We start from the raw sequence: 16,341 nt of genomic DNA on the forward strand, positions 1-16,341 counted from the left end.
ATTAAACTCTACCATTCATAAGTCTGATAAGGCAGAGAAGGTCTTTTGATAATTAGTGATGATCATCTTGTTGAAGATTGTATGCTACCCGCCAACCTTTGACACTGCGAATGTGCAAAGTGGAAAATTTTGTGTGACCAATCAATACTTTTTCCATATAGAATAGTACCAAGCCCTCTTGAGGGGATTTTCCTACAGCAGTTGTATAAATCCCCGGACTTTCGAACTGAGAAATTTATGATGTTCGAGAAAAACAAAAACTGGGAAATTTGAATTGACAACACTCACCATAGCAAGTGCAGTGAGCCAGAGCAAAGTACTGGCTCCTACTGTGAGCCCTATTGATTAATTAAATTTCAGTTTATTTATTGACATCACCAAGTTGGCATGCAGTCAAAATAACAAAACAAATGACATATAACAAAAAGAAAAGAAGAACAAGAAAAATTATGGCACAATGACTAAAGCATATATAAGACATATTCATACAGTCCATGAATTGGTTTTCTCTGCATAAAGCATTTCAGGGCTCGAAATTAACATATGTCCGTCAGTCTGTGACTGGCTAAAAGTGTGGCGGACTGACTGACATTTGTTTTAGTCAGTCAGATGGGACTGGTTAATTTTCTAAAGCATCATTTTGGAAAATATACTTAATATGAAATTTCATACACATTTGGCATGCTTCGATCTGTTCAATCAATCGGATGAATCTGATTCGTAAATATAAATCCTACATTTAAGTGTTACAATATTGTCTAAGGCATAATGAATTGTAATGATATCAACAAAATATATTTGATTATTTCTGGAAAACTCTGTTGGACTGGTAATTTTTTCTGCGGACTGGTTAAAATTATACCCCATCAGTCCGGCTGGACTGGTGACATAAAAAGTTAGCTTCAAGCCCTGCATTTATCTAACTAGTTACACAAACGTTTTGTAATATTATAATCACTGATCACATGGGTTAACAATTTCTTTAATGGGATCAGTACCACAGTATAATTTATCACTAAAAATATCATAATATTGAAATCGAAGTTTGTCATACACAGGACAGTAAAGTACAAAATGTTGTTCATTTTCAACAAATAATTTACAAGCATAGCATTAAAGTGCGCGAATAACTCTGAGCTGAAGCTGTAGATTCATCTAGAATTTTTTTTAGTCAAACCCCAGAAGTTTGTCTTAGAAAATGTCGTAAATCTAGCAAAGTCACATCTCATTGATCTCAGATTACAAACTTGCGTAGATTATCTGAATTTCATCCTTGTCGTGTGGCCCCCTACACAATACAGTGCACCACATTTATTAGGCTTAATGTATTTAATACTAATTAATTTGATACAGTGGCAAGACAATAAGTGTGTGATGCCATGGTCTACATTTTGACATCATAATAATACAATGTATCTGAATACGGGATATCGGAACTATAAAAATTTGGAACTCTTCAGAAAAAGAAGTTACGAAAATGATGCGTCACTTGGGCAACTCTTGTACTTACAAATTAGTGATGTTAAAGACCACTCATTTCTCATACAAAAATATCTGTCTGATTAAGATTTGAAGATTATTTTTTCAGAATGTCGCTAGCGAATATCCTAGTACCAAAAAACATAAGTTATTAATTTAAATTTCTGTTGTTTGGTAGCGGAAACAAAACAAAAATTTTACAATACCGTTTATTTCCTCTACCGTATGTAGATATTACGAAGCGAGATTTTCTCAAGTCATTATAACAATCGACCACTATGAAATGATACAATTTTTTATGGATAAAAAATTATCACAATTTTTATGGATAAAAAATGATCACAATTTATGCATCAATCTCCAGATGCGTACAGTAGTGAAAATACAAGGTTAAACTGATGAATTGTAACCCCCTCCCCATTTTATTGTTGTGGCAGAACTACTTTGCTTGCTAAATGTAACAAAGAATTTTCATACAGATATGACGGCAACTCTTTTCTCCGTTTGCTCACCACCCCACACCTTTGAAAAACGACCCAAAGCGCCTATTAAACTTACTATATCTGATAGTAACATGTACTTGTTTCGTGAAAAGTTGCCCAAGTAACGCAGAAAACGTGCAGACTAAATATTAAAACATCGCCGGAATCAGAGACAAAATAATGGTTCTGATATCCTGTATTAGGGGTTGAAGGTTGAGTTTATTATATACACTCACATGACGATGAAATTCAACCTTGCCACATATACCATAACAGAAAAATTAATTTTATATATCTGTCTATCATGAAAACATTTGACATCAAATGATAGTGATTAACTTGATTAATTCTAGGCTTGTGAAGATTGAATTTCAATGTATAATTACAACAACGAAAAAATGGAAAAAGGGGGGGGGGGCAAACATATAGAAATTTATTTACTATTGTCTGAATGGTGAAATATTTAATTAGTGTGTTAAATTAAGATACATCATCGCAGCATCATGGGATTATTAAATAGATTTTTAAGAATAATCATTGCATTGCCATTAAATAGAGATTTTGATGATTTTTATTGGCATCCTTTTGTGCGATTTTCAGTACATTACAAACTTTTCTCATTTTCTTTTAAATCAAGTATCTTAATTCCATTGGTAAAGGCTATGTTTAATAGGCATGTATATATGGGAAATGTAGGGTTTGAACCTACCACCCATGGGCTAGATAGAAAATGAATATATTTGTCTATTTGTATGATATATGATCACCCATGTTTTTGTTTACATAAATATTTAAAAAGGGAAAATAAAATTTTAACATTTTCAACTCAAATCGTGTCTATGCCCCTTTAATCTTGACCTGTAAAGATGGGTTTTTTTTATGTTTCTACTGTGTATTTTGTATAAGAAGTATGAAATAAGAACATCTGAATTCACAATATAAAGATTTCATAATATCACAGGACTGTGGACTGTCAGTATGAACACACAATGGTACATTCATATTGGGTGATTACTCAATATTGCTTTCATATTGGTGTATGTTTGATCTCTATTCAGACTGTCTTTAGTGAAAGCAGGATGGGTTATTATGTATCAGTATTTCTCATAATAAAACCAGACATCAATACTTTATTCAGATCAATTGACAACAAATATTGTTTGACAGCGTATATACTGACAATGTAATCTTTTCAATTTCAGACATTTGTCGTGTCTGTCGCTGTGAGAGCACGCCAGACAAACCTTTGTATCATCCATGTGTGTGTACAGGAAGTATCCGATATATACATCAAGACTGGTACGTGATTTACATGATTAAATTAGTATCCGACATATACATCAAGACTGGTGCGTGTTTTACATGATTAAATCAGTGTCCGATATATACATCAAGTCTGGTGCGTGTTTTACATGATTAAATCAGTATCCGACATATACATCAAGACTGGTGCGTATTTTACATGATTAAATCAGTGTCCGATATATACATCAAGTCTGGTGCGTGTTTTACATGATTAAATCAGTGTCCGATATATACATCAAGACTGGTGCGTGTTTTACATGATTAAATTAGTATCCGACATATACATCAAGTCTGGTGCATATTTTACACGATTAAATTAGTATCCGATATATACATCAAGTCTGGTGTGTGTTTTACATGATTAAATCAGTATCCGATATATACATCAAGTCTGGTACGTGTTTTACATGATTAAATCAGTATCTGATATATACATCAAGACTGGTACGTGTTTTACATGATTAAATCAGTGTCCGATATATACATCAAGACTGGTGCGTGTTTTACATGATTAAATCAGTATCCGATATATACATCAAGTCTGGTGCGTGTTTTACATGATTAAATCAGTATCCGATATATACATCAAGTCTGGTACGTGTTTTACATGATTAAATCAGTATCCGATATATACATCAAGTCTGGTACGTGTTTTACATGATTAAATCAGTATCCGATATATACATCAAGTCTGGTATGTGTTTTACATTGCGTGACTAAGATCGTTCTTAGCTGAGAAGATTATGCAGCTGATCGAAAGATGAGTTTGTTAAAGGAAAGTTAGGGATGAATTCGATTAAAGCAATTCTAGTGACACTAGAGTTGAATTTACGCATGCTCAGTTAATGAACTCCATATATGAAAATAAAACATATTGTGTTGCATGGTGTTTGTTTACAACCTGGAGGGTAGGAACACAAAAAATTGCTAACTCTGGTAGGGAAATGTGATATAACAAAGTCATTGTTGCATTAACATAGGCAATTGTTTTATATCTTCTAATTGTTATATACTCATTTAGAATTGCATTTTGTAAAATTAGTAAACGTCAGTTAGAAAAAAAATGATATTAGTTATATTATTATCTGGTAAATTCAGCATTTCAACAGACTGTGCATTCGCAAATGTGATTTAAAGTTTCCTTTTAGTATTCAGTTCAATTTTATGCGTCAGAATTATACTTCGTATCGTGTTTTTATCGATGCGTTACATGTCTGGTACGAAATATAATCAAAACTAACCTCTTCCTAACACGCCACCAGATTGGAACACTTGTGGGCTAAAATGGGGAATATACTTGAGTAACACGAGTTCAACACTAGTGTCGATAATTCAACATTTTATTTACAACTCTAGTTACCTGTGTAACTCGAGTCGCTTAAACGAATTCACCCTAGGATTTTCTGAATGTAGATGTAAGCAATATGTATTGGGAATGCTCATTTTATAATGCAATGGCAGTACATGTAATAAAATGACAGAAGAAGAAGAGTTTAAGGGTTCATCCTCCTCCGACCCTGGGCCCTGTTTTTCAAAAAACAACTCATGACTAAGACTAAAAATGTTACATAGTAGAAAAAACTCGTCAGCTTGATTAATTTTGTCACTTTTGTGAAGTTATACATTTACGTACATAAAATTACATAACTAAATTCTTCTTCTTCACATTAAAATCACAATTCAATCAACGTAAAGAATGAAATAAAGTGCAAAAGAAGATTTAGTGTTAGACGTAGGTTTTTCTGTAAAACGTGGCCCAGGACTGTTGACATTTCAAGTCTCATTTAATACCGGAAAATTTAGGTTGGCAGTGTTCATCCTTAACTCACTTCCGGAGACCGACAAATAATCAGGAGGATCGATTAATTTAAAATGTCGTCTGTCTGTCGTGTCACTACAGATAAATCCTGTTTAAAACGTGGGTAAATTAGTATTCTGTGGTAATGACACGTGTAGTTAAGCTTCCTGAAATGCTAAAATAAAATTAAAAAGAGACACCATAGGTGGGAGGGAAATTTTTATTCGTGGTTTGAATTTCCTCTATTGGTTACATTGTTACAATATCCTTGACTAATTCATAAGAAGAGTACATTTGACCTTGAGTCACAGGAAGGACAGACAAATCTGGTACAGGAACAGTAACTCTGCATTTCTCTGATGTTGACGCTAATTTATCACGTTCTAATATTTCTGAATATTCTTTGCATTTGTGGTCTAAATCACAAGGTTTTGACACAATCTGAGCAACCTTGTGTATATAGTATGATACTCTTATTATACATGTACTATACATATATACACAAGTTTGCTCAGATTGTGTCAAAACCCTGTGTTCTAAAGACTAAGAATTTATCAAATGATGATTGCATTCGGTTCCAATAGAAAATGATACATTTATACCAATTTTAAGAAATTTGGGAAATTAATTTACACATCGAAATGAATGAGTTTGATCGGGTTATAGGAATCCTTTATTTAGGCCATATGAAAATGTGCATTGTGACACAGGTGGAACATTTCATATCACCTGATCACGAGTGACTATTTAAATCTGAATTTTATCACAAAAGTATGGAAAGCTAGGTGTCGCATGATAATTAATATTATCCCTTGTAGTTTGATAAAGATTTTTGATTTATTGCTTGCAGAAATTATGAACATGTTTTTGAATTATGCAAGAATGAATAGAGAATTGTTACTTTTTCATATCAATTTTACTTGCACTCTTTTTTCTTTTCAGCTTGGTGCAGTGGCTTAAATATAGTAGGAAAGAATATTGTGAATTATGTAAACACAGATTTGCATTCACTCCAAGTGAGTATAACCACAAGATCCTTATCAAATGAATTACAGTTTTGAAAATATATGAGGGTATGAACTGTGACACTACACACTGGCTTACTGTAGGGCTACGTGAAGAGTGTGAGGATCTTGTGACACTACACACTGGCGTACTGTAGGGCTACATGAAGAGTGTGAGGATCTTGTTACACTATACACTGGCGTACTGTAGGGCTATGTGAAGAGTGTGAGGATCTTGTGACACTACACACTGGCGTACTGTAGGGCTACGTGAAGAGTGTGAGGATCTTGTGACACTACACACTGGTGTACTGTAGGGCTACGTGAAGAGTGTGAGGATCTTGTGACACTACACACTGGTGTACTGTAGGGCTACGTGAAGAGTGTGAGGATCTTGTGACACTACACACTGGTGTACTGTAGGGCTACGTGAGTGTGAGAATCTTGTGACACTTCACACTGGTGTACTGTAGGGCTACGTGAAGAGTGTGAGGATCTTGTGACACTACACACTGGCGTACTGTAGGGCTACGTGAAGAGTGTGAGGATCTTGTGACACTACACACTGGTGTACTGTAGGGCTACGTGAAGAGTGTGAGGATCTTGTTACACTACACACTGGTGTACTGTAGGGCTACGTGAGTGTGAGAATCTTGTGACACTTCACACTGGTGTACTGTAGGGCTACGTGAAGAGTGTGAGGATCTTGTGACACTACACACTGGTGTACTGTAGGGCTACGTGAAGAGTGTGAGGATCTTGTGACACTACACACTGACGTACTGTAGGGCTACGTGAAGAGTGTGAGGATCTTGTGACACTACACACTGACGTACTGTAGGGCTACGTGAAGAGTGTGAGGATCTTGTGACACTAGACACTGACGTACTGTAGGGCTACGTGAAGAGTGTGAGGATCTTGTGACACTACACACTGGCGTACTGTAGGGCTACGTGAGTGTGAGGATCTTGTGACACTACACACTGACGTACTGTAGGGCTACGTGAGTGTGAGGATCTTGTGACACTAGACACTGACGTACTGTAGGGCTACGTGAAGAGTGTGAGGATCTTGTGACACTAGACACTGACGTACTGTAGGGCTACGTGAAGAGTGTGAGGATCTTGTGACACTACACACTAACGTACTGTAGGGCTACGTGAAGAGTGTGAGGATCTTGTGACACTAGACACTGACGTACTGTAGGGCTACGTGAGTGTGAGGATCTTGTGACACTACACACTGACGTACTGTAGGGCTACGTGAGTGTGAGGATGTGAAGCATTGCAGTCCATACCTTCATGTATTCTCTAAAATTGAATTTATTTTTTATATTTTCCCTCTACTTTCATTTCTATCAGAATGGCCTACATTTTTGCAGTTACTCCCCTTACACCGGAAGTTGGGGGCGCGCTTACGATTGAGGTCCTAAGCTTCACATAAATACTATTCACAAATAGTGTATAGTAAAGCTTACGTTACCAAATTCTTTAGTATACCAAGTTTTAACAGGGTGTATTATGTCTATGACAAAAACAAGGTTTAAATTCTTGGATTTTATGGAGAAAACTTTTTAAAGTATGCACTTTGTCAAATTGTAGAGTTGGGGAGGGGGGTGTTATAGGGTGTATTTCATGTTTATTTCTGTCCAAATTATACAATTGATATCGATGATATTTCAATAGTCATCTGATTTAAAAACAACAGACACCTAGAATTTAAAACACAATGAAAGCATGTGATACAATCAGGCACGTTTATAAGACTCAGTTCATAATATTGCCTAAAATTTCTTGACATGTACATTTAAAAAAAATAATCCAAAGCTCGAGAAGGAAGGTGGCAAGGGTTGATCTTTCATTTCCATTCATCGGTTAAATATTGCATTTCCACTACCATTCACGACAATATTGGGGTTTGGGGGGGGGGGGGGGGGGGGCTATCTGACTATAGATCTATCTCTGCATGTAAAAATAAATAAGTTTGTATGTAATAGTAAGAGGAGGCAGACCCATTGTTGCTAGGAGCCTGATGATTGTTTTTGTGCTCATTTGAGTAATTGAAATGCAATAAGAGGTGTAAGTCGATGTACACAAAATCTAACTTTCAAAAGATTAAATCACACGCGAAAAAATATTTTAACAAAAATATTACACTAGAGATACCCATTCGAGATCATTAAAATGCTTTATTTATTGGCACCTAGTGTACATTTAGCAACAAGTAGTTTTCAGTGTGAAATGATAAATTGATAATGTACATGTATGCGTTGGTTTTACATCATGTGTTTTTAGGCATATCGTATTGCATGTTTTTTTTGGGTTTTTTTTGCGTTTTGGTTGTCGAAAATATATTGATAAAAATTAATAATGAAGAATTGCAGATATACTAAGGACATCATGATTCTGATCTAAAAAAATTGAGGACTAGTTAATATTTACGTACTTTGTTACATCATGACCATACATTGCTTGCGAGAAAACCACACAAGCGACACATATAAATGTAATTAGTGACTAAAATATTATGCTCAATTATACTATTTTTAAGTCATTACACTTAATTCTTCGAAAAATTCCTTAACTGGCAAATGATTGCAATCAAAACTTGTAAATTTTCTATTTATTCCTTATATGACACCGTCAACTAAGGACCACAATATGCTGCGCACCCTCTGTGATCAGGAGAAATTAACTCGCATAGCGTTATGAAAAATGTAGGCCATTCTCAGCTATTGTGATAACGTACTACATTTATAGAGATTCATTTACACATTGTAGCTATTGTGATAACATACTACATTTATAGAGATTCATATACACATTGTAGCTATTGTGATAACGTACTACATTTATAGAGATTCATACACATTGTTCAGAATCCTCAGCTCTTGTGATAACGTACTACATTTATAGAGATTCATTTACACATTGTTCAGAATCGCTGCTCATTCATGAGGAAATGGATATCATTACAATCTGTAAAGAGAAGGCAAAATCATTGGAATGTAAATATGTTGTAATGAGAGCAATTGTTTATATATGTGTACAGTATACTACTACATGATTTCAATTCTACCACGGTAATCTATTTCCTGTACAAGAACTTACAAAATTACTTGATGGTATTTTTGAGTCTCTGTATTGCAGAGTTTTTTGGGTTTTTTAATTCTGGTTCTTGCATGCCAAACATTTTGTTAATTTACCAGCCCAGATAATGTAACATAGTCACTTTCTGTCAGTCTGAAGGAATTTTTGATGGATAAAACCTTTGGCATTTTCTAAAAATTAATTTTCTGGTGTTGCCCCAGTTTATAGATCTGATCATTATTTTTTTTCCAGTTTATTCCCCTGATATGCTAAAGAGACTGCCCATGAAGGACATATTTATAGAACTGATCATTATTTTTTCAGTTTATTCCCCTGATATGCCAAAGAGACTGCCTGTTAAGGACATATTTGGAGGATTATTGTCCAGTATAGGGCGAGCCGTGAGGTACTGGTTTCATTACACACTTGTGGCATTCGCCTGGCTTGGAGTTGTTCCTCTCACTGCCTGTACGTATTTCACTTGGAACAATCAAATTTTGTTTAAGAATTGAATTCTGATTTCAATCAATATTATGCTTACCATAATTATATACTTTTATGTAGGCTCATCAGAAATAGATTGCCTGTGTTATTTGTTTTTTCAGGTCGTATTTATCGATGTCTGTTCACGGGCTCCGTCAGTTCATTACTTACCTTACCGTTAGACATGTTATCAACGTAAGTTTCATATTTACTAATACGCTGAAAGACAGTAGGCATGAATTTTCTTCATTTGGTTACATAAATCTATAAGAAGACTTACAATGTAGATACGTAAACATTCCTCCTTGTTTATTAAATCATGGCCAAAAAAGAAGCATCAGTCTAATGAAATCGAAATTACTCTGCCGCCCCTATTATTTATAAAGTTGAATGTTTTTAAGTCAAGCTTCAATATATTGGTTGATTTGATATTGTTTATATTGATACTTATTTGTATTGATATTTGTTTATTATAGGATTAAACGTTCCTTTTGATGAATTTATCGATGTGTAAACTCCGGACATTTTGCTCACAAACTGAATAAAAGTGCGAAGCACTTTTATGTTAAGTTTGTGAGTAAAATGTCCGGAGTTTACACATCGATAAATTCTTCAAAAAGAACGTTTGATTCTTATAATTCCAATTCATTCCATATACTAACAATTCCAAAAATTTGAATAGTTTCCCCGCACTACGTTATTTGTTTTCAGGTGTGTATGAATACATCGCGTTTTCGGATTTATTGATGTGTAAACTTTTGTTCAGCTTTATTTTCGTCCAATCAAAACAATTGTAATAAATAACATTGGAATTATATGTTCTTTAACAGGGAGAATTTAGGATTGATATTTATTTGTATGTTCTTTGACAGGGAGAATTTAGCATCGGATTGCTTCCATGGCTGTTTTGTGGTGACATGTACCCTGTGTGCATTCATCAGCTTGGTTTGGCTTAGAGAACAGATTTTACACGGCGGTGGACCAGATTGGCTGGAACAAGACAATCAACGAAGAAATAACATTAGGGTATGTCTAAATGAGGCAACAAATGAAAGACAAATACTGTGTGACAGATAGTATACTGTATAAGGTAACATTTGGTTAAATACATTGATTTAATACATATACACAGAAAGACATGTACACTCTGTAGAAAATACACATATAGTAGATGATGTGATATAGTGTCATGTTAACTGTTTTTGTTTTGTCAGAATCCACTAGATGGGGCTGTTGTAAATAACCTTGTTGGGTTAGGAGGGGGCAGAGGAAGAGCACCTGCCGGCAATCAGAATGAGGCTAACAATGTGGGAGATGTGGGACAGGCGGCAGCCAATGAGGAGGAACAAGAGGAAGACGGTGTGGAGGGAGTGGATGGCGCAAACAACGGAAATAATGGGGCCCAAGGTGGGGAAATATAAAATAACAACGGAAATAATGGGGCCCAAGGTGGGGAAATATAAAATAACAACGGAAATAATGGGGCCCAAGGTGGGGAAATATAGAATAACAATGGAATTTATGAGGCCCAAGGTGGGGAAAATATAAAATAACAATGTAATTTATGAGGCCCTACGTGGGGAAATACAATGTAAAAATGGAATTAATGGGGTCCAGGGTAGGGAAAATATATGGTAACAATTGAAATAATGGGGCCAGAGTGTGGAAATAGAATATCATAATTGAAATATTAGGATAAAGATGGAAAATTATGTTATGTAACAATTAAGATGATCAAACCAAAAGAGAGGGAAATGCAATGCATACTTTCTATAACTTGATTTTGTATCACCAGCACAGCTTAATGAACACTTATATTAATAGTCTGTAGTAGCAAAAAAGCGTTCTCCAGCAGAACTTAGTGAACAATTATAGTAATAGTCTGTAGTAGCAAAAAAGCATTCTCCAGCAGAACTTAGTGAACAATTATAGTAATAGTCTGTAGTAGCAAAAAAGCATTCTCCAGCAGAACTTAGTGAACAATTATAGTAATAGTCTGTAGTAGCAAAAAAGCATTCTCCAGCAGAGCTTAGTGAACAATTATAGTAATAGTCTGTAGTAGCAAAAAAGCATTCTCCAGCAGAACTTAGTGAACAATTATAGTAATAGTCTGTAGTAGCAAAAAAGCATTCTCCAGCAGAACTTAGTGAACAATTATAGTAATAGTCTGTAGTAGCGAAAAAGCATTCTCCAGCAGAACTTAGTGAACAATTATAGTAATAGTCTGTAGTAACGGAAAAGCGTTCTCCAGCACAGCTTAGTGAACAATTATAGTAATAGTCTGTAGTAGCAAAAAAGCATTCTCCAGCAGAGCTTAGTGAACAATTATAGTAATAGTCTGTAGTAGCGAAAAAGCGTTCTCCAGCACAGCTTAGTGAACAATTATAGTAATAGTCTGTAGTAGCAAAAAAGCATTCTCCAGCAGAGCTTAGTGAACAATTATAGTAATAGTCTGTAGTAGCAAAAAAGCATTCTCCAGCAGAGCTTAGTGAACAATTATAGTAATAGTCTGTAGTAGCAAAAAAGCGTTCTCCAGCAGAGCTTAGTGAACAATTATAGTAATAGTCTGTAGTAGCGAAAAAGCATTCTCCAGCAGAGCTTAGTGAACACTTATAGTAATAGTCTGTAGTTCCAAATAAAGTATAATGCTTCTGTATATCTGATTTAATCATTCCTCAGTTATACCGTATAAGTAGAATTTTTAGCGAGACACAAATTTTGTGAACTTTCTATAAACATGAGTAGATATATTTAGCAAGAGCTAATTTTAGCAACTTAGTTTATTCCTCCAGGAAAGATAACTATTAGCTCCGATATGGAATATATTGTTAGCAATATTCAATTTAAGCGATCTAATCACTCTCACTAATAATGCCAAAATTAAATCCTCGCTAAAAATTCTGCTCGTATGGTATATCCCTGGTATAATCATAAGTTCTGTAACAGATTGTCTAATGTAAGTGTCCTACTTATTCAGATGATAATAACTGGAATCCCATTGAGTGGGATCGGGCTGCTGAGGAGTTGACCTGGGAGAGGCTGCTGGGATTGGATGGATCCCTCGTCTTCCTGGTATGTTAATGTCGTTTTTCCTGTAACGTCAATGTAATTTTTTCCTGCTACATTAATGGAATTTTTCCTGGTATGTTAATGTCGTTTTTCACACATTTCCTGAATTCAGAATATTTTCATGGACTTATTACCGACACTCTTGTTGTAGGAACACGTTTTCTGGGTGGTGTCTCTGAATACTTTATTTATATTGGTGTTTGGTGAGTATTCGTTAATAGGGGATAAATTAATTAACATGTAGTCCACAATTATTTGTAATACTTTTAAACACTATACTTTTTTAATCAGTCGTGAGAAATTTATTCTAGTGTAATTTTGTCCTATGTGTCTATCACAAACAACATTGTTTCTTAATGTTATAAATAATTATCACTACTGATGTGTTGTGAGTAAATAGAATGGAGCGTTGCATATTCTTGCATTTCGACAGAGGTGATCTGACAGAAATGTATACAATATTACGTCATCATTTCCGTATATTTACATTCCAGCATGATCTTGCTATAAAAAACTCAAGAATTGGCCTCAAGACCATAAACTGAAAGTAGACTTTAGTCTTAATTTCAAATCCAGCTAACTTTTGAAATAATTATCATAAAGAAATAAGATTTTCAGTTTACTTTGTTTGCATTTGATTTTTTTTTTTTTTATAAACCTGCAGTTTTTTTTTTAAACATCTGTGCTATATATATCTTGAGATATAAGTAATATCAAAATTTTGACTTGGTCTATTCTCAGTTTTAAGATCATGGATTCTGTTGTTCTTCATTCAATAACAACCTCACAATGACCACAAAGTTATGCACTAAACAATAGGACGACACATTGTCAATCCATGCTATTCTATGGGGGTTTCAACATTTTGACTGACAAGCACAGATTGTTTTAGGAAATGGTATATTACAATGACACTTTAACAAAAATAACGTCTAAATTATGTAAACATTAATTGTTCTAGGAAATGGTATATTACAATGACACTTTAAAAAAAACATAAGGTTTGAATTAATGTGAATGTAAGCATTGATTATTTATTTTTCGACATCTATTATGGTGAAAAGTTACGTATTATCAGCTCTATAGACACAAAGAAATGCATGTCATTACCTACACACACTGTTACGTATTATTAGCACTATAGACATAAAGAAATACACATTATCTACACACTGTTATATATTATTGGCACTATAAACTTAAAGAAATACACATTATCTACACACTGTTATATATTATTGGCACTATAAACTTAAAGAAATACACATTATCTACACACTGTTATATATTATTAGCACTATAAACTTAAAGAAATACACATTATCTACGCATTGTTACTATAAGTATTATTAGCACTATAGACATAAAGAAATCGGCATTTTGAAATACTCAATAAACAACTTATAATCTCCCTCAACTGTTGATTAACAGTGCCTTGTTAAGAAAGATCTGTGTTAATTTCTGTCTGTTGATTACCAGTGCCTCGTTAGGAAAGATCTGTTTTAATTACTGTCTGTTGATTAACAGTGCCTTGTTAAGAAAGATCTGTGTTAATTTCTGTGTGTTGATTACCAGTGTCTTGTTAAGAAAGGTCTGTGTTAATTAGTGTCTGTTGATTAACAGTGCCTTGTTAAGAAAGATCTGTGTTAATTACTGTCTGTTGATTAACAGTGCCTCGTTAGGAAAGATCTGTTTTAATTACTGTCTGTTGATTACCAGTGCCTCGTTAGGAAAGGTCTGTGTTAATTAGTGTCTGTTGATTAACAGTGTCTTGTTAGGAAAGATCTGTGTTAATTAGTGTCTGTTGATTAACAGTGTCTTGTTAAGAAAGGTCTGTGTTAATTTCTGTCTGTTGATTACCAGTGTCTTGTTAAGAAAGATCTGTTTTAATTAGTGTCTGTTGATTAACAGTGTCTTGTTAGGAAAGATCTGTGTTAATTAGTGTCTGTTGATTAACAGTGCCTCGTTAGGAAAGATCTGTTTTAATTACTGTCTGTTGATTACCAGTGCCTCGTTAGGAAAGGTCTGTGTTAATTAGTGTCTGTTGATTAACAGTGTCTTGTTAGGAAAGATCTGTGTTAATTAGTGTCTGTTGATTAACAGTGTCTTGTTAAGAAAGGTCTGTGTTAATTTCTGTCTGTTGATTACCAGTGTCTTGTTAAGAAAGATCTGTTTTAATTAGTGTCTGTTGATTAACAGTGTCTTGTTAGGAAAGATCTGTGTTAATTACTGTCTGTTGATTAACAGTGTCTTGTTAAGAAAGATCTGTGTTAATTTCTGTCTGTTGATTACCAGTGCCTCGTTAGGAAAGGTCTGTTTTAATTACTGTCTTTGTAGCATTCTGTCCCTACCACATTGGACACTTTACGATGGTCGGTATGAAGATGGATGACATGGTATGTTGTGGTATTTTTGTGGATAAGTAACCACTCTGGTTTTGCTGTGAATTAATTGATTTATTTGGTACATCTATTGGTACACCTATCTATGCTGAACAAAAAGTGCATTTGTTTTAGGTGGAGTCAACCCATTTTGAAGGTCTCCTGACAACTATGATAGGTTACATAGTCATCTCGGCATCACTAATTGTCCTGTACATGATGTGTTCTATAGCCAAACTTAGAAAGTAAGTTCTCGATCACTGTCATATCAGCAAACTTAGAAAGTCAGTTCTCCTAGAAAAGTCACTTATCACTGTCATATCAGCATTGAAGATTCTTTTTTTATTTTTTATTTTTTTGGCAAACTGAATATAAAATTTTGGCAAAACTTTCACAATCATACTTCTATATTGAAGTTTGTCAGCAGAACACAGATTGATGGAACTTGTCCATTCTCCATTACACAGATTCCGCAGGGTACTTGGTCTCTGTTACGTGGTTGTCAAGGTGATGTTGCTAGTTGTCATAGAAGTTGGTGTGTTTCCCGTCATTTGCGGCTGGTGGCTTGATGTCTGCTCCTTGGTAAGAGCTTAAACAGTTGTTTCATTAATAGCTATTGATATTCAGCCATTCTGAATGTAGTCAGGAAGCCCGCTTATGTTGATTGTCTTTGTGGTTTGCAGTCTATGTTCGATGCTACGCTGAAGGACAGGAAGACCAGTTTCCATGCAGCTCCAGGGACCTCCATGTTTATCCACTGGTTGGTGGGGATGGTGTATGTGTTCTACTTTGCCTCCTTCATCCTCCTCCTCAGGGAGGTCCTCAGACCAGGCGTCCTCTGGTTCCTCAGAAACCTTAATGACCCAGAATTCAACCCAATACAGGAGGTAAGAAATTCTCAGGGAGGTCCTCAGACCAGGGGTCCTCTTGTTCCTCAGAAACCTTATTGACCCAGAATTCAACCCAATACAGGAGGTAAGAAATTCTCAGAACTCGGAATGCAATGTACAGGAGTTTTACATACGTATCAAACAGTTCCATCTGTTCTGGTATGACTTGGAATTTAGATACATTTGTTGATGAATTTCTGTGAAACTGACCACATTACAGTGGGTTGGTGCTCTTCATACTACTTGTCAAGTTTGTGAATGTGTCTATCAAAAATATGTCATTGGTATAGACATTGGTAGTTGATATGCAATTGGTATAGACATTGGTAGTTGATATGTCATTGGTATAAACATCGGTAGT

At 34.9% G+C, this 16,341-nt stretch overlaps 1 protein-coding gene across 3 annotated transcripts in view; it reads left to right on the forward strand.

The window, feature by feature from the left end:
* Positions 1–16,341, forward strand: part of LOC125670938 (E3 ubiquitin-protein ligase MARCHF6-like) — a 29,422-nt gene that overhangs the window by 373 nt on the left and 12,708 nt on the right. The window contains exons 2-13 of one of the 3 annotated variants that reach the window (XM_048906413.2): positions 3,164–3,260; positions 6,007–6,080; positions 9,482–9,625; positions 9,763–9,835; positions 10,513–10,666; positions 10,855–11,047; positions 12,618–12,712; positions 12,861–12,912; positions 15,047–15,105; positions 15,226–15,335; positions 15,507–15,672; positions 15,774–15,977. In XM_048906413.2, the coding sequence (XP_048762370.1) occupies positions 3,164–3,260; positions 6,007–6,080; positions 9,482–9,625; positions 9,763–9,835; positions 10,513–10,666; positions 10,855–11,047; positions 12,618–12,712; positions 12,861–12,912; positions 15,047–15,105; positions 15,226–15,335; positions 15,507–15,672; positions 15,774–15,977 (1,421 nt within the window). Of the gene's footprint in view, positions 1–3,163; positions 3,261–3,744; positions 3,761–6,006; positions 6,081–9,481; positions 9,626–9,762; positions 9,836–10,512; positions 10,667–10,854; positions 11,048–12,617; positions 12,713–12,860; positions 12,913–15,046; positions 15,106–15,225; positions 15,336–15,506; positions 15,673–15,773; positions 15,978–16,341 lie in introns of those variants that run through there. The other 2 variants (XM_048906421.2, XM_056140375.1) reach the window with 2 other exon arrangements.

Source organism: Ostrea edulis, chromosome 1 (genome assembly GCF_947568905.1).
Source record: "Ostrea edulis chromosome 1, xbOstEdul1.1, whole genome shotgun sequence".
NCBI classification, from domain to species: domain Eukaryota; kingdom Metazoa; phylum Mollusca; class Bivalvia; order Ostreida; family Ostreidae; genus Ostrea; species Ostrea edulis.